This window comes from Xenopus tropicalis, chromosome 2 (assembly GCF_000004195.4).
Source record: "Xenopus tropicalis strain Nigerian chromosome 2, UCB_Xtro_10.0, whole genome shotgun sequence".
NCBI lineage: Eukaryota > Metazoa > Chordata > Amphibia > Anura > Pipidae > Xenopus > Xenopus tropicalis.
In genome coordinates, this window is record NC_030678.2 from 40,940,177 (window position 1) to 40,959,477 (window position 19,301).

Consider the following 19,301-nt stretch of genomic DNA (forward strand, 5'->3'; position numbering starts at 1 on the left):
AGATGTTGTGGCATGACCTTAAAAAGGCGGTTCATACTAGAAAACCCTCAAATAAAGCTGAATTACAACAATTCTGCAAAGATGAGTGGGCCAAAATTCCTCCAGAGCGCTGTAAAAGACTCGTTGCAAGTTATCGCAAATGCTTGATTGCAGTTATTGCTACTTAGGGTGGCCCAACCAGTTATTAGGTTTAGGGGGCAATTACTTTTTCACACAGGGCCATGTAGGTTTGGATTTTTTTTCTCCCTAAATAATAAAAACCCTCATTTAAAAACTGCATTTTGTGTTTACTTGTGTTATCTTTGACTAATAGTTAAATGTGTTTGATGATCAGAAACATTTTGTGTGACAAACATGCAAAAGAATAAGAAATCAGGAAGGGGGCAAATAGTTTTTCACACCACTGTATATGTAAGGATAAAAGTAATAACGACAAAATACAAGGAGAAAATTAGTAGGGAGCATACAATATTTATTTCACAATGCTGTAGGCCAGAGTTATGTCTACTGTGAAAGGGGATGAGAGTATTCACAGCATGTAAGGATAACCCTGAGAGATACATACACAAGGCAAATACTGGTACCACCACTAACACGCACCTTTAGTGGGGGTTTTTCCTTGTTGCCAGAAGATAGTGGAACCCTTTTTGACTTAGTTCAGTATCCACATATAATATACACGAGCCATGAATATCCTGTAAATTGTACCCTTAGAAACTTAGTGCTTAGTGATGTCTTATGTTATAATTGGTGCTTAGTGACATCATTTCTATCATGACTCACTGAAACTTGGAACTTGTGTAGTACAGGTATAGGATCCCTTATTCGGAAACCTATTATCCAGAAAGCTCCGAATTACGGAAGGCCTGTCTCCCATAGACTCCAATTTAATCAAATAATTCAGAATTTTACAACTGATTTCCTTTTTCTCTGTATAAATAAAACAGTACTTTGCACTTGATCCCAACTGAAATATAAATAATCCTTATTGGATGCAAAACAATCCTATTTGGTTTAATTAATGTTTTATTGATTTTTTAGTAGACTTAAGGTATGGAGATCCAAATTAAAATGGGGAAAGACCCCTTATCCGGAATACCCTTGGTCCCGAGCATTCTGGATAACAGGTCCTATACCTGTATAGTAAATAATACAGGGCTGTGGAGTCGGAGTCGAGGAGTCGGAGTCGGGGGCAATTTTGGGTACCTGGAGTCGGAGTCGGCAAAAAATTAACCGACTCCGACTCCTACTAAATTTAAATGGGAATAAAAAAAATAAATAAAGCAAGTTTAAATGTCCCAATTCACAAACAGTCATAATTAATTACTTCTCTGCTATAATAATAAAGCCCAATGCACGCAGTGCATAAACGAACACGTTGAGTGACCATGAAACCATGCTTTTCATTGACTGTATGAATGTATAAAATACATTAGCACAGCGTTTTTCAACCACTGTTCCGCGGCACACTAGTGTGCCGCGAGATGTTGCCTGGTGTGCCGTAGACAGGGCACCAATGTACTAGGGGGGCACTGCTCTTGGCACCAATGTACTAGGGGGGCACTGCTGCTGGGCACCAATGTACTAGGGGGGCACTGCTCTTGGCACCAATGTACTAGGGGGGCACTGCTGCTGGGCACCAATGTACTAGGGGGGCACTGCTGCTGGGCACAGAGTTAAATTTTTTAACATTTTCTAATGGTGGTGTGCCTCGTGATTTTTTTCATGAAACAAGTGTGCCTTTGCTCAAAAAAGGTTGAAAAACACTGCATTAGCATATTAAAAACAGAGGAGTCGGAGTCGGAAGTATCAGAAACTGAGGAGTCGGATAATTTATCTACCGACTCCACAGCCCTGAAATAATATGCTCTCTGTTATATGAGGATATTAAAGGTCACCTTGGAGTTCCACTACCCGTACAAAAGCAAATTCATGGAACTCCTCAGTGGCTTATAACAGCCTAATATATTACAATTGGGGGTACTTTGTATATTGTATTTTTTATGAATCTCTTATATAATGGCAAAATGTGGCTTGCATTTGCAAGAAGTAGATCCCATCTATTATACAGGCTGTATCCTATCACTTGTTAATTTGCTCCCCTGGCTGAAACATGACTCGGCACATAGCTTTTATACTGGGTAGGAGTTGGCTCACACCTCTGTTTTCATTGGATGGCGAGTGACTGTGAACTGCGCTTACGTTAACTGCCAACAGGTGATGGCTGCCACATCTAACAGATTTCTAAAATAAAATATAGTTCCACAGATTGCAACCAGGAGCCTTCCCAAGTCTGGCATATGTTGTAAACTTCAGGACTCATGCTGAAAGGCCCTGCTACATAAACATATATTTTCCATTCATACAAGAACTAGGCCAGAGAATTAAAAATTATATAAAAAACAAGCAACAATGCCAAAGTTTAGCTCTCTTAACTATGCTACTGTACTGATCTACTGGTTACAACGCCAAGATCAAATGGGTGACCACCATTTTGGGAATAGATGACATCAGGGTGTATAGTGCCACATTTTTTTAACACAATGCGTGCCTGGCACTTATGGAGATGCTGTACCTTATGTACCTAACATAGAAAGTTGTGACTCTACTAAAAGATGGGAACGTAGATCTTTAATAGGAAAATCGGCCAAAATCATGAACCTAATAATAATTCATTATAGTGTTGCTAGAGCCAGAATTTATTTTAAGACCTTAACAATAAGAAAGCCACGGAAACTGAGATTTTTATTCTACTCCAAACTGTAAACCTACCCATCAGCCAGGCTTTTGATGCTGATTTCCTGATGAGGACACATATAAGATATTATATATTACTGTAGCGTATAAGTGTATGAGCAGAGAGAAGAATGTTCCGCAGTGCAGTGGTTAAGTCCACTCTTACTGAACTGATTGTGCTGATTAGGGCCCAGAGAAGGCTCTCTTTCACCAAATATCTGCCAACATTAATGGCCTGATAGGACCTTCTGCCAATCATTAATCCTAGAGGAGCACTTTGGCTGTAATTGCTCAGAGTTCAAATACAATGCGGAAAGGAAGCTGCTGAAATGGCATTTAACTCACAATGTTTTGTAACTTAGCTACCAACATATGAAAATAAAGGAAGTATTAAAGGGGACCCATCACGCTAAGAAATAATTCTAAATCTTTTTCTGTCATGTTAATTGAGGAAAATAAACTTTACTTACCAGTGGTGTAACTAGTTTGCAATGGGTCTCCCAGTAAAGGTATAGGCCAGTGCACTGCGACCTATATCCAGCCCCCCCACCACCACCACCAGCATCTTCTGCCTGCCTGTGCCTTTCCACCAGCCACTCAAATACTTGTGAGAAGGGAGGGAAGACTGGTACGGGACATTCTGTTCCCCGGCCCATGGGTTCTGTTTCCTCTATAGTTCTGCCACTGTTACTTACACTGTCTATTATATTTATATATATGAATTATTTACATTTTGTTTCCTTCAGTCTTGGAAGTCCTAATCGGAGCAAGCAGGCAAGCGCCATTTTGTGGCTTTGTACCATCCCTAAATCTTGCATATGGGTCAGAATGGGGGAGCTGATGCCCAGGCCATGCACAGGGTGCACAATTACATACCCTGAGGTGGAAGGAGGAATAATAGAAGTGCAGTGACCACTTGAAAGTGTTGAATGGAAAATAAAAAAATGTAATTGCCTGCCTTGCCTCTATGCCTTGGGCGGGGCAGACACTATATAACTGACTAAGATTTTTAAATACATTTATAACAGGTATAGATGTTTTCATAAAAAAAATTGGCTTTTGTGTAGTTTGCAAAGGCCTTTTATTATACAGCTTTTTTCTGTGGGTGACAGGTCCCCTTTAAAGGTGCCCATACATGGGAATACACAGGCTGCCAACTTGGTCATCGATAATCTGCTCTGAGAGACTTCTGCAGATATTGATCTGTCAGGGTGGAAAATTCCATTTTCAGTGTTTTGTTACAACCTCTTAAGCTGCTAATTTCTGTGGGCAACAAATCATTAATAATCACCCTGGGTACCATAGCAATTAAACTAAAGTATTTAGGTTGTGAATAAAGCATGCCAAAAAGTTTATAATTTATTAACATGTATTTATAAAGCGCCAACATATTCTGCAGCGCTGTATAAGAAGTGGGTTATCAATTGAACATACAGAATTACATACAAAGCAACCAATACAAGAGGTGAAGTGAAGAGGGCTCTGCCCAAAAGAGCTTACAATCTATAAGATATATGGATCTAGTCACTTAGATTAATGAGGTAAAGGGTACACAACAATGTCTCGGTGTCTCAGTGGTACAGTTGATTGAGTTTTATGGAAGTGGAAGCCAGATCAAACCACCTGGATTCTGCTTAATGTTGGTGCAAGCAATAACTGGGGAAACTGCAAACTGCAATCATTCTGCAGGGGCTACAGATTTCAGTACCTGAGACTGAAGTAAAGGTAAATTAAATAAAACATTTTTAGAATCCTGTATAATGCTGGTGGGTAAGGGTGGGTGCTAAAAAAAAAGTAATCCGTTAAAAAGAACCATGTGAAAGTACATCTGGATTTAGCCAAAAACAGGGATGAAGACCCAGTGGCGGTACACATTTTGCTGGGGTTACTTTTTATGACCAGGGACTGATCTTCATAAGAAGAACCAATGGTGTATCATACAGGAAAACACAGCAAAAAATGGTTTCTGTGTGCTTAAAATATGAAGCTTGCACAACAGTGATCCCAAACACAAGGCTAAAACTACACTAGCCTACAATGGTCCAGTCACCCAAAGCAAGACTAGGGCTACAATGGCCCAGTCACCCAAAGCAACACAAGGCCTACAATGGTCCAGTCACCCAAAGCAAGACTAGGGCTACAATGGCCTAGTCACCCAAAGCAACACAAGGCCTACAATGGCCCAGTCATCCAAAGCAAGAATAGGCCTACAATGGTCCAGTAACCCAAAGCAACACTGGGCCTACAGTAGTAACCCAAAGCAGCACTGGACATACAATGGTCTGGTCACCAAAACACTACTTAGCCTACAATGGTTCGGTCACCAAAGCAACACTGGGTCTACAATGGACCGATCACCAAAGCAACACTGGGCCCACAATGGTCCAGTCACCAAAGTAACACTAGGCTACAATTGCCCAGTCAAGTGGATGGGGGGAGGGAGGGAGAGAGAAAGTTTTGCATCTATGGGGCTACAAAATGCTTGGAATCACCCTATAAGTCAAAGCCCTTAGTGTGAATTTCTGTTCTTTAAACAGTATCATTACTTCCCAAAAACACTCCTATCTTTATAATTGCACATTACACACCAAATAACATTACCTTTTCAGCATCAATATTTAGGTTAACATATAAACTCTCAAAACAGAGTTGAATAGGGGCAGTTTCTGAGCTTTACTTAAGCTTTACCAGCAATCAGCAAAAAAGGCAACAAGTGAAGATCAGCAACAAAAACTGAAACCATGTTTTATGTGAAACTGCAGCTACAAGCACAAATATCCTCAAAGCACCTTTGCCTTTCTTTCATGACTGGAAAAGCGTGATTTAGAATTCTGCATGGTAAGGAAAAATGCACTAAAGGTCTATGTTACAAACTGTAATTAGTCTGTTAGGGTGATGCATCAGATTTTTGAATGGCAACTAGCATGTATCCATACAAATTGTGATAATACTAAGTGCAAAATTGGATACAAGAGAAAACTTGCTGTAGTGTAATAATTAAAGACTGCTAAAGACAAAATAGCCCAAATAATTAAAAGGACCATTTTGATTGTACATAGCCTGCTTCAAATTCAGTACAGTAGCTACAGGTACAACACTGTATAGTAGAACACCTGAAGTACCACCAGTCAAGTATCAATGAGTTATATAAGTTAAGTAAGCTCCCACCAAATGCTGAATTAAAAGTAAAGGCCCAGAGGGAGTTTCGACTACACAATATGTAGATAATGAAGCACCCAGCAACACGAGGTCTTAAATCAGGTCCAGTTAAACAGTGACTTACTTAAGAAACCATCAAACACTGAGTTGCAAAATATGCACTTCTTAAACACTGCACTACTAAAAAGGCACCCACCAAACACAGTTACTAAATCCATCTAAATCCATTTAATTTAAGGAGACTTGGGTGCCTTTTAACTAGAAAGAGACCTCACTGACACAGCAGATACTTTCATTAGCAGCACATTATGTTATCCCTGAGTTGTGCCAGTTAGCCCATGTGAATGAGTCCATTTTGGCATGGCTAAACCCACAGCGCCTGTACTTACAATGGCAAGTAAGTTTCACAAAGTGGCATGATGTCACTCTGGCCTGTTATCTATCAGGCACATTACATGCACCTGCAAACTACTAAAAAGATTATCCATGCTACATTAGCTAAATGTAGCCAAACGGTTGCTATTCATGGGGCTATGAAGGTGAAGAACAGAAATTGCAGGTGGTGATTGTGAAAAAACATGGATTAATGGCTAAGTATACATCTGTACAACATATATATGCACACATGGCTACACCTGAAAAGAAATCCTATTAGTGCCGGCAACTCTCTTTAACCATAGTCTGATAGTAAGATTGTTACATAGTCTTGAACAGTTTGCATCAGGGCTGGAACTAGGGGTAGGCCTCTACTTTCACTTACCCCTAGTTCCGTGCCCTTCCCCCCCCCCCACCGCATCACCCTCCTGCAGCAGCCCCAGCAACCCCCGTGTATGTCCACTCACTTGCGCAAATGTAAGTGCCCAGTGCACACCCATGGAGGGGGGCAATCCAGCCGGGTTGCCTAGGGTGCACGGACAGCTTGGCCTGTTGTTGGTTTGCATAATCACATAAAAATATGAAATTAAAAGGGTAGTTCACCTTTACATAAACTTTAAGTAAGATGACAATGATGACAGCAACAATTTGCAAATGGCCCTAATTTGTTTTGGTTGTTGAATTATTTAGCCTTTTGTATAGCAGCTCTCCTGTTTGGAATTTCAGCAGCTGCCCATAGGCGACAGAGCTGGGGGGAGAGGGGGGTAGGGGGAGTTGCTGGCTTTGTGGAAGTGACATCACACAAATGCTGCACGTAACCTCACTTCCATGATGTCAGTGAATGCTTAGATTTGTTTTTGTTTAAATACGCCCCTGTTCATGGTTACCAGATCACTTGAAAATTCAGGGATGAGTCTAAAAAAATCCATCCAATTAACTTTACATGCAATCAGTGCAGCTCTGCAACATGCATTTAGTAGCTGTAGCAGCACAGGGCAAATGAGGATACAAACACGTGTAAAGGCCAGGATTGCAAACATTCCTGGGGGAGAAAAATACCAGCCTTCCTATAACTTTCTATTTCCTCCCTATTAAAAACATTGGCATCAAGCATTCATTTTGTTGGCCAGGGAAGCATTATTTTTTGCACCCGGATGGGGGGGGGTAAAAAAAAAAAAAAAAAATATGAAGGTATCACCAATAAGCCGCGCTTGAACCAGCACACTCTGGATATTGCAAGCCACAAAAGGTTTCTAACTGTGACCTATATGCTATTTTCCATAGTAATTATACTGCCACATCTGGGCGTAAAATGCCCATTATTTTTTTTATTTAGAGAATATGTTGACTCTTCTGTGGTTAATATGCTCCATTTTCTGTAGTAACTATTATATTGACACAATCCAAATATAGAGGAGAGCACCATAAAGCAGAATTCTGCTAAAACGCTATTTATTTCAGACCATAGTACACATTGTATTATATTGACACATCTGGGGTATGTTGTGGTAAAATGGGCGTGGTATTTAAGGGTGTGTTAACTAAGCGCACGTGGCGGAAAATTTTCACAGTGCGCGGCAGAATTTCATGTTTTATACTCTCTACTTAAACAGCCCCCCTAGTTATACAATTATATAAGTTGTCGATTAATTGGTTTACTACAAACTTGACACCTAGTTATTGTATACAGACTCTTAGGGGCACATTTACTAACCCACGAATGGGCCGAATACGTCCGATTGCGTTTTTTTCGTAATGATCGGTACTTTGCGATTTTTTCGGAAATTGTCGCGACTTTTTCGTTACTAATACGATTTGTACGAAAAAAACGCAAGTTTTTCGTAGCCATTCCGAAAGTTGCGCAAAATCTGGCGATTTTTCGTAGCGTTAAAACTTGCGCAAAAAGTTGCGATTTTTTCATAGCGTTAAAACTTGCGTGAAACGTCGCACCTTTTAAGTTTTAACGCTACGAAAAAGGCGCAACTTTTCGCGCAAGTTTTAACGCTCCGAAAAAATCACCAGATTTTGCTCAACTTTCGGAATGGCTACGAAAAACTCGCGTTTTTTCGCGCAAATCGTATTGGTAACGAAAAAGTCGCGACAATTTCCGAAAAGTCGTAAAGACACCGAAAAAATCGCAAAAAATACGAAAAAGTCGCAAAATGTTCCTTTTCAAATCGGAATTTTTCCAATTCGGTTCTGATTCGTGTCTTAGTAAATGTGCCCCCTAGTCTTAAAAATACAGGTTGTTTTTGCTTGATGAATTTGCCTCTCCCTTTAAAATATTTCTGTGGACGCCCATGGTGATCAGATCACGTGTAAATTCAGGGAGACGTCTAGGAAATCCAGCTAGTGATGCTACCCTGATTGCAATTTACTTTACATGCAATAAGTGCAGCCCTGCAACAGACTCTTGGCTGTATGTATAACATTTCTTTCCTAGCCAAAAATTCACCAAAGAAGCAAATGGACATCTATGTGTAAGCTGAATACATTTTGGGATAATACAACAATTGTGTGCTGCTTGGCTAATTCCTCCCAATGAAATACCTTGGTTATCTGGGAGCACTGTATTAAATAAGTAGTTTACCTTTACATTATCTTTTAGCATGACTTAAAGAAGAAGGAAAGGCTAAGTCACTTGGGGGTGCCAAAATGTTAGGCACCCCCAAGGGACTTAGATCGCTTACCTTCTACCCCGGGCTGGTGCCCCTGTATGGAGCCCGGGGTAGCAGCGATCGCTTCCTCCTTCCTGTATCGCTGTGCACGCATGCACAGTAGAGTGAAAAGCCGAACTTTAACAGAGAAGTCGGCTTTTTCACTCTACTGTGCATGCGCCGGACTCGGAGTCTAGGGGAAAGGAAGGCGGAAGGAGGAAGCGCATCGCCCCAGTTGCCCCGGGCTGGTGCGGTTTTCTCCTAATAGGGGCACCAGCCCGGGGTACGAGGTAAGCGATTCAAGTCACTTGGGGGTGCTTAACATTTGAGCACCCCCAAGTGACTTAGCCTTTCCTTCCCCTTTAAACAGTGATATTAAAGTAATTTGCAATTGGTCTTAATTTTTTATTTTTTTTGGTTTTAGCTATTTGTTTAGCAGTTATATGGTTTCTAGGGTCCAATTTACCCCAGCAAACAGGCAGCAGTTTGAATGAGATACTGGAATATTAATAGGAGAAAAAAAGAGTGGTCGTACACAGGCAGATTTCAGCTGCCAATTCAAGACCTTAAAGGTGGCCATACACGCACCGATATTATCGTACGAAACCTCGTTTCGTACGATAATCGGTGCGTGTATGGCATGTCAGCGAGCCGACCGATATCGCAGGAAGCTGCTGAAATCGGTCGGCTCGCCGATCGGCCAAGTTAGAAAATTTTGATCGGGCGCCATAGAAGGCGCCTGACCAAAATTCTCCCTTCAGAGCTGAATCGGCAGAAGGAGGTAGAAATCCTATTGTTTCTACCTCCTTACCTGCCGATTCAGCCCTGAATGGTGTGTGGCGGATCTGACGATGTTTCGTGCGACCGACGGTCGTACGAAACATCGTGAGATCGCCACGTGTATGGCCAGCTTAAGACAGACTCAGCAGCTTATCTGGCTGTGTATAGGCCCCCCGACAGGCCTCCTTAACCGTTATCTCAGCCAAAATTGGGCAGATGTTGATCAGGCAGGCTTGATTTTTTGTCTACCCCTTAAAGTGCAACATTTTCAGAATATTTAGCTGGGAGCCAGGGGGCACACACTAGGGACAGTACTGATCATAAATACCCGACTCTAAAAACAGTTTTTTCATTTTTCACCCTCTTTCCAGCTAGATCCCTTGGACTTGCCTGCTGTTATTTGCTTTGCTTTGATTTTTTTAGGATGGTTGCAGTCATGGGTCCTTGGTGTCGTTACAATTCATTTACCTCCATTAGTTAAGCCCCAAAATTCACATAGCTCCCGTTTCCAGTACATTCAGTTAGCTGAACATTGCTTTCAACCTTATCTGACTTTCACGTCATGGAAGGAAACATAAGATAGAGCACAAACAGCGGAAACTTCACAATAAATCATTACATGTTTGCTTTTATTATACTAATTCCACTAGACCAGAAAATATTAACTGCTGATCAGCCACTGTGAATAATAGGTCTGAGTTAATTAATCCTTCCTATTCCATTTACTCAAAATAAAACCACCTTCATTAGATTGTGTGTATAAAGGTTCCCATAATGTGCACTAACAGGATCAGATTGGCCTACTGGGTTACCGTGGTGGGCCAAGTCATGGTGAGCCATGATAAGCATGCACAGATTGCCAGATAATACAATGTTGGTTTGCATCCTAAATCCTGGGTTAAAAGGGTAATTTCACCACCTTATGCCCATTCACGTGTCAGCAGCCAACCCAGATCTAGCTTTGGGATATAAAGACCACAATTGCGGAGGAAAAAAAAAGGCACCGAAAATCATAGAGCAGCGCAACTGCTGCCAGCTCAGGAGCCAACCTGCTGGCCTAACAATGAATGATCTGACTCACTATTGACTCACTATGTGGGTTCATCTAGGTTAGCCACAAAGGACATTAATAATAATAATAATAATAATAATATAATATATATATATATATATATATATATATAAATTTAGCTTTTATTGAAACATCCTTACAAATCTATACAAAAACAGTCCATAACGGTATTAAAGTGAATACTTATACAACCAGTATGCCACATTTGAACAATGTTTCAGGAAAATTGCACCCACTTTCTCAAGCGCATTGTTGTGGCTGTCTCACACCGTATAAAGCACATTTGTACGTAACCCCATGTATAAAAGGAAGACGGAAAATACGTAGCGGGTCACTGTGGAGATGGGATACATATACAAAGAATCCCATCTACATGGAAGCTGGCGCACCATCTACGTCAATATTCCTGAAACATTAACAGAATATATGTCAGCCCTAAGGCCCAAAGTAGCATAACTTCAAAAATCAGAAAAACCAAACATGGCAAGTTAATTACAACATTTCCACAGACATTCATATATGACTCCATACTTAAAGGGATAGGGTACTATACACATATATAGATTACAAGAAAAGATGTAGATCAAAGTCCCTGTTTAACCATTTAGGGGCCAACGCATCCAAACAATATATCCATTCAGTTCTCTTCAGTGTTTCAATTCAATCACCCCCCCCTCCTTGGGGGCGGGACATATTGTATAATGCAGAATCTCAGATTCTCTAATGTATGTCCCATCTCAAGACAATGTCTAGAAACAGGAAGGGCTCTGTTACCTGTATTTACAGGTAATATTTAAGGCTCTAAATGGTTGTTGGCAAACATTGCTAATTGCTTTCCATCGCTTAAGCATGTATGTATATAGTGTCCTTTGCATGTCACTAAATCATTTAGTAACCATTTTAAAACATACATATTCCATGGGCCCTTGGGACCACTCGTTTTGTGTTAACATGGCCATTCCTAAGCAGAGTTTTGTGAGGATCTCGGTGGAATTTTCACTTTGTGCATAAAGGCAAAGTGGTTGTGGAACTATGGAAGGAAATGAGCTGGAAGAAGGTAGAGTACTCAAGCAGAAGGAATCTAATCACTGGACTGGCTGGGATCAGAATTTATGATGTTATATATAGCACAGCGCTGAGGAGACACACAGACTGTTCAGACAAAAGGGGACATATTTAAGTGGACATCTAGGCACTGTGTTTTAAAAGCTTTAGACTTATCACTATAGGCTTCCACTTAAACTGGCTGACAAATTCTGTAGTGATGAGCAGATTGGATTCCCAAACACATAACTGACTTGACTCTAAAGGGCGCTTGCTAAAATTCCTCTTTTTTTAACCTGCACCGACCCCTTTGACGTTGTCACAAATGTGACATCAGCAGGGAACATCCTGCTTGATAGCTTGACTACAACTGCCTTCTACCAGCTGCACTTTGGACTTACATCATATTTCACATTATCATCTCTCCCCCTAAATGCTCACTGCACAATTACATATTAAAGACAAAGGTGATGGCAGGAATGTGCAGGTCCTTAAAACTGCATCCTGAGGTGGCAAAACACTTGCATTCCACAGTGATAATGCTGCTAATATGTTTTTAATTAGTTTCTGCCTGGTAAGTAGCTGTTTCCAAGACAGGTCATCTCAAACAGATTTGCCCCTTACCCAGTCTCACCGGTCCATGTAAGTTGCACCTGGCTTAACCCCTGACACAAATGACCTAAAATGCAGCAGAATTACCTCAGAAACCAGCAGCATTTGGCAGAACTGGAATGGTGATGGGGGTGAAGCAAGCAGTGTAACATGTGTGTATGGTTGAGGTGTGGCCTAGGCACAAACTAAACACACAAACATTGGTTTGGCATTCCTGAATCTCCTTGCAACCTTTGCATTTTTTGTTTTTAAACCAACTTTACTGTGAATGAACTTCTTGTGAATGCACTATTTTTAAAGCATAAATGGACAGTATATATTTTTTAATGATTTGTATTTCCTTAGCTATTCTTTTCAATAGCCTAGGAGGAAAGCAATTGTTCATTTTAGGTTATAATGTCTTGTCAATATCAGTTTTTTACAAATTTGAAAGGTATCCTTGCTTTTTTGAGGTTTGTATATACAGGCAACATGAACCAGTGCAAATTCATTATCTTCCCACTACCATATTGTCTGAAAATGTAATTTTTACCTACTTTTTGCCTTTGGCAAAGTGGCTCACTGAGCACTACTAGACTGGTAGCACAGCGGCCACATGAGTGTGCAGGTGAAGGGGTTGTTTGCCTTTATCTTTTAGTATTAAGTAGACAATGATGTTCAAGACAATTTGCATTTGGTTTTCATTTTTTTTTTTAATTTTCTGTTATTTAGCTTATATGGGTATAGGATCCTTTATCCAGAAATTCAATATCCTACCACTCCGAATTATGGAAAGCCTGTCTCCCATAGATTCCATTTTAATAAAATAATTCAGATTTTTAAAATTGATTTTCTTTTTCTTTGTAAAAATAAAACAGTGGTTTGTATTTGATGCCAACTATGATATAATTAATCCCTACTGGGTGCAAAATAATTCTATTGGGTTTAATTAATGTTTTATTGATTTTTTTTAGTAGACTTAAGGAATGAAGATCCAAATTACAGAAAGACTCCTTATCCAGAATACCCTTGGTCCCGAGCATTCTGGATAAAGGGCCCTATACCTGTAGTTCATCAGCTCTCTAGTTTGGAATTTCAGCAGCTGTTGTTGATAGGGTCTTGTTTACCTTAGCAACCAGGCAGTGGTTTGAATGAGAGGCTAGAATATGAATAGAAGGGGCCTGGATAGAAAGATAAGAAATAAAAAGTAACAATAATAATAAAAATGTAAGCTTACAGAGCAATAGTTTTTTAGCTAAATGGTGAGTGACACCTTTTGAAAGCATGAAAGATGTAAAAGAGGAAGGCAAATATTTAAAAAAAAACTACAAAATATAAATTATGAAGACCAATTGCAAGTTGCTATGAATAGGACATTCTATAACATATTAAGTTAATGTAAAAGGTGAACCACCCCTTTAATATAGCAACAAATACATATTTTATATTAATGTGTTCCCCAGCATTTTTTTCAGAACTCTGAGAGCTGGAAGTTTTGAGCCAACTACTATCTGCCCAGCATAGCTCTCAAAGTAGCTCCTGACGTCTAGTATCGGGTTCTGCTGGTGACCTTCCATGAAGAGAGAATATCAGGTCAATGTCAGATCGTGGACATGACCCAACATAAGCCGACAGTGTGTGCTCTGATTACTGTGCTATTGGGATGTGTCTGTCCAGCTCACACTACAGCACAAAATAGCAGGAGCCATGGCAATCCATAATCTGAATGGCTTGGCACTGAAGATAATCATTCAGCCCATAGGCCATCAGGACAACAGCACCACACCAGGGAAGCACCCCCTTAAATCTGAAATACTGATGCCAGAACTGCGTACTGTGGGCAAATCAGCATTGTGTGGTGGGCTCATGTTGTCTTTATATATGAACCCTATACAGCAAGAACAGCTATTTACCTCATGAAACTTTTCAAATTTGTAAAAAAAATAAAGTTAAAAAAAAACTATCACTTTCCTCCTAGGGTGTGGAAAAAAGGAAAGCTAAGGGGTTTTTTAAAAATTGTTTCTAAAAAATTATTATAACAATATACTGCCCTTTTAATGTATGCATTAAGAAAACTGCCAACTTACTGTTTACTAGTTCTGACTCTCTTTATAGGAAAGAATAATAAGTGGAAGAAGTGATCTCTAAAATCCCACATGTGATTACAAGCCATTTATACTACATGGGGCAGCTCAAATGTTAGAGGGTATACCAGTAAAGAACAGCTTGTACTCTTGTTAATTAATTACCATTATTAAACAAAATGCTCATGAGTCTGTTTGCTACATTTAATGAAAAAACAAATATCTTTCTTTTTCTATATTATTTTTGAACAGAAAAATGATGGGAACCATATTCATGAGTCTTGTCAAGTTATATTGGGCTATCCAATAAAAGTAATAGTTTATGGTAATGTTTGTCTATGACAACATATTCCCTTGAAGGACTATCCTTTGTACAGGCTGTAAGCCAGAGCCATCCTTTGGGGGTACATATTAAAGGCCCTTTGCTTTTGAAGGACAGTGGGGCAACCTATTGTTCATGTCTCTTTTTTTTTTTAATTGTGTGCCTTTCTATTTTGCCTCTTTCCATCTTGCAGTTCAAAATGTTATCTAGTAGCTGGCATTACAGACCTTGGCAACCAAATTCATTGCCAGGTTGCTAAGGAAATTAAACCTTAGCAACCAGCCTGCTATGCAGATTTTAAACTGGTGAGCTGCAAAGCAAAAGATTAAATAAAAAAAGTAAACTACCCCTTTGATATGTTTGTATTTGTAATGGGTTTTATACGCTACTAGTGAAAAATTATGGAATCCTTAATCCCACTAGCACTTAATTAAAACACAGTGATTATGTGTCTAGATGCAGATAATTAATTAAACATCATGGACATTTTTTTCCACTAACATTTCAGGAATGCTCCTTAAACTGGTATATTACCTTAACAAGTTTCAAGCTTATGCCCTTCAGCTGTAGGAAGGATCGCTACCTGGCCAGTATTTTACTGACCCGGACAGTAAAAATCTCTTGACGTCAGTATTAATAATGAGGAAAGATAATGGATAGGAAGAGAAGGCAAATACGACAAGTCTGTAAACCCCAGCAAGAATTCCCTGCCTGTGTTCATTGAATAGAAGGCAGGACAACATTTAGGAATAGCCCCCTGGTGACACATAAGAGGTCTTTAGATGTCTGGGTTAAGGCCCTCTCAGAAACTGGTAGTTTATAAACATTTACACTCCAATTGGCACTATATGTGCCCCACTGGCCCACGGTGTAGGAAATATGCTATCTGGAACATGCAGCTGAGGAAACTATTTCATGGCATGACTTGTTGGGCTAGTCATCCTACTTTGAGTTTCAGTCACAATTTGCCCCAAAAAGTTGGCCAGTTAGTAAGAGATTCACTGGCATTTGCTGACTGGGCAGACAGCTGGTTTGTGCAAAGATTGCCTGAGAGAGTAGAAAGTACCTACTATTCCCAAACAGGGCATTAACAGAAGGAGCTGGCATGTATTGGTTATTATTGGGCTGCAGAGCACTGACCAGTGGGCACAGTTGGCACAGCACTGGATTAGTGGACACTAGAAGCTGCAAAATACTGCAGTCAAACTGTATCTGCCCTGCAGCTGCTCCCCCACTAGTTAATGGGAATAATATACCATCATTGGGAACTGGCAGCCTGAGGGGGTATGCCGACACCACATCAACTAGAAGGGGAAACGCACAGGTGAGTAACACCGCTCACTTTTGAGCTATCCTCGCCAGACTTTTTGGGGGCAGGTTTTGCTTATGTACCTGGGTCCAAGCTTTCCCTCTATGACACCACAGGAGAGGGGCTGAGATGGGCAGGAGGGAGTATATAAAAAAGTGATGGAAGAAAGATGGTAAAATCGGATTGCATCAAGCCCAGGGTTTGGCCCACAACCCCAGTCTGAACCTGTCTGACCCACAGATTTGGGGCCGGGCCATGCTACACTGATCTGAATTCACTTTACTGAACATTTATTACACAGGTACATCAAGCCTGCTTATACTGTGAAATTCCCCAGTAATTGCTATATTCCAAAATATGCCATTTAGCATCCATTAAGCACCTTCCACAGCTACAACAAGGTCAACTTTCTGAATTTAACTGAAATTTTTGCACCAAGCAAACCTATTTTTTAAATGAACCCATTTGTTCCACAGTATCTCATGTATGTCATTTTTTAAAAGCATCACATGGAAACACAAAGGGCCCTTTCAAGTCAAGTAATGACCCCTCAGACCCAGAGGGGCATGAAATACCATTTGTCACCTGTCCAGTTTGGGGTCACACAGGCGACTTAGCAACCACTGAAGCGTCTCTTACACACACACACACACTAACAGGATTACTGGCAAGTGCTGTGTCTATTCAGTTTCAAGGGTATGTAAAGCCAAAATTAATATGCCAACGAAAGACAGAAAACTTTATTCTAAGAAACTTTCCACTGTAAATTCATTACGAATTTTCAGTGGTTTTAAACTATTTGTAACAAAATGTGTACTTCTTTCTATTCACTTTCATAAGTTCTGACTACTGAAACAATGCATATTGGAAAGTTGCTTCAAGTTTTTTTTTTTGTTTGGCAAAATTTTATTTTTAAGGTTTGCATCCCCTTTAATTCACCTTGAACTTCATAACAAGCAAAGTACATCATCTGCACTAAGCATCTGACTCTAGTTTTTGGCACTAGTTATAGTAATGCACAGCAAACAAAAAGCAAGAAGCATTTGTGGGAGGGTTGTTTATAAGGAAACACGTCTGGTTGCTATGGGTTATAAGACCTGTATTTACATTAGCTTTACCTTAAACTCTTCAGATCTACCACGCTCCAGTTTTCCTGATTGTACTATTCAGAGACATATCTGTAATTGGTCTTATTTTTTGTATTGTTTATATTGATGTTCTGGTTTGCAATTTTCCAGTTTGGAATTCAAATGGTTATCTGGTTGCTAGGGTTCTGCTTACCCTAGTAATCAGTGGTTTGAAAATAAATCTAAGTAATGTAAATAAAATCCCCAGTCACTACCAGGTTGCCAGGCATCCCAGACTCCAGCAACCGAATATAAAGGCAAACTAAAATAGAATATTTTAATTAATTCACTTAATTTCTCTATAAATGGAACACACTGCCATGGGTTATTCTGACATAGAGAACTCTGGTTGCCAGATTGTCCTGCACAGTTTTGCTTTCTCATGCAGCATCAGGGAAGGACCTAGTAATGCTCAGAAAGGAAAATAGTTACATTAGAGATGGAGGAAAACATTGCTACTGGGTAAATGAAATGAAACTACAACTCCCATCCTTACCAGACAGTACTTTTGCAGTTTGTACATAATAATAAGCCTAAAGGCAGTCTGTGTGTCAGTGTACAAGCAGCAGCCCTCCAACTCTAGCTGCTCAACTATTCCCAGCAGCACCACATGAACTGGTAACCACAACAGCAGCAGCAGGAGGGCAGCAAGTTGGACTTGGCATTCCCACATCACAACCTCCAGTCACAGGAAACACATCCAGTGACATCAGATGATAACTACGTTACGTACTTGCGACAAAGTCGCATTCGTCACTCACCAAAATCCAGGAACTGTTTGATGGAGAGCGGAGAGGGGGAGAATTTGGAGTAGTACTCGATCTGACTGGGGACTGTGTTCTTCAGCAGGAACCTGCACAGCCTCATGGTGAGAAAAATGATGATGGTCCAGTGATGGGAGATAAGCAGCACCCAGAATGAGTCGCACCATCAGATCCCCGCTGCCACAGAGCCTACATATTACAACTGACTGACAAATCTATCAGTCCATTCCAACATAGATAATGGAAGGGTTGGCTTGCAGGGGTAGGCTGGTGTCACACACTGGCAGATGGCTGCCGGGGGGCACAAAAGAGAAGCATAAACAATGCAGATGCTAGCGATTGATCATTAAAAGTCCAGCACACATAGGAAGGAAACAGCCTGGGCTCCACTGAGCCCTCCCCCTGCAACAGCTCCGCACAAGCCCCGCCCCCCGGGCTAATCGCGCTGCCGAGACCTGCACGTCCACGTTTGCATTCCAGCAGCGGAGGATCAAGTTAGCTTGCAGCAAAGGGGAGGGGCGTGTGTGCAATACCAGCCTGAGGGCAGCAACTGCAAAGGGCGCCCCATAAGGGCGGTGTGGGAAATCTGTAGGAGGAATGGGGTCTGGGGGGGGTTTGTTTGGGAATAGTGTCCTGCTGGAGAGGTGAGGTAATGTGGGGGTGGGGCTAGGTGTGACAGGGTACTTAAAGTGGCAGCTCAGTGACAGGGCTGGGAACTAACCTGAGATTTCCTGGAGACTCCTGTTTGTGCCAGAGCTTAGATTTATCTGAAAAACTGAGCAGCAGCAGCAGCAGCAAGAAATCCAGCAGGGACATCCGAATGGGGCAGGCAAGGCAGCAGCTGGGAGGGAAACTAGAGACTCCCCTTTGCTTCATGGAAACTCTACATTCCCACATTGCGTCCAGAGAGTGTGAGCGCACATTTCCCAATGCATCTGCTTCCAGATTCAAAGCTTTAGAACTTGTAGCATTTCATACTGTACTACCCCATCCACCGCCACTGTCTTCCAATTGTATTCCCCCAGCACCATATGCCGCATTTACAAACAAGCCTCCCTCATGTTTAGCTCAACTGCACAACCATCCATCGCCCTCCTGTCCTGCCAGCAACTCTCACACCAGCCCTCACTCACCATGTATCCCCACATACAGCCCCCCCTGGTTTTTACCAGCACCATCTTCATTTCACTGTGGGGTACATATGCACACTTATAACAATTGCACCTCTGCCCCATGGCTAAATGCCAAATGCTTCCTTCTCCTACCCAGCATCAAGCTTGC

The 19,301-nt window shown here is 41.0% G+C and overlaps 1 protein-coding gene across 1 annotated transcript in view; it reads right to left on the reverse strand.

The window, feature by feature from the left end:
• The window catches only part of pdk3 (pyruvate dehydrogenase kinase 3), a 35,573-nt gene extending 17,174 nt beyond the window's left edge, over positions 1-18,399 (reverse strand). Inside the window, exon 1 of the mRNA NM_001113682.1 lies at positions 18,018-18,399. Coding sequence (NP_001107154.1) covers positions 18,018-18,123 — 106 coding nt within the window. The 5' untranslated portion in view covers positions 18,124-18,399. The remainder of the gene's footprint in view (positions 1-18,017) is intronic.
• Between the last annotated feature and the right edge of the window lie 902 nt (positions 18,400-19,301).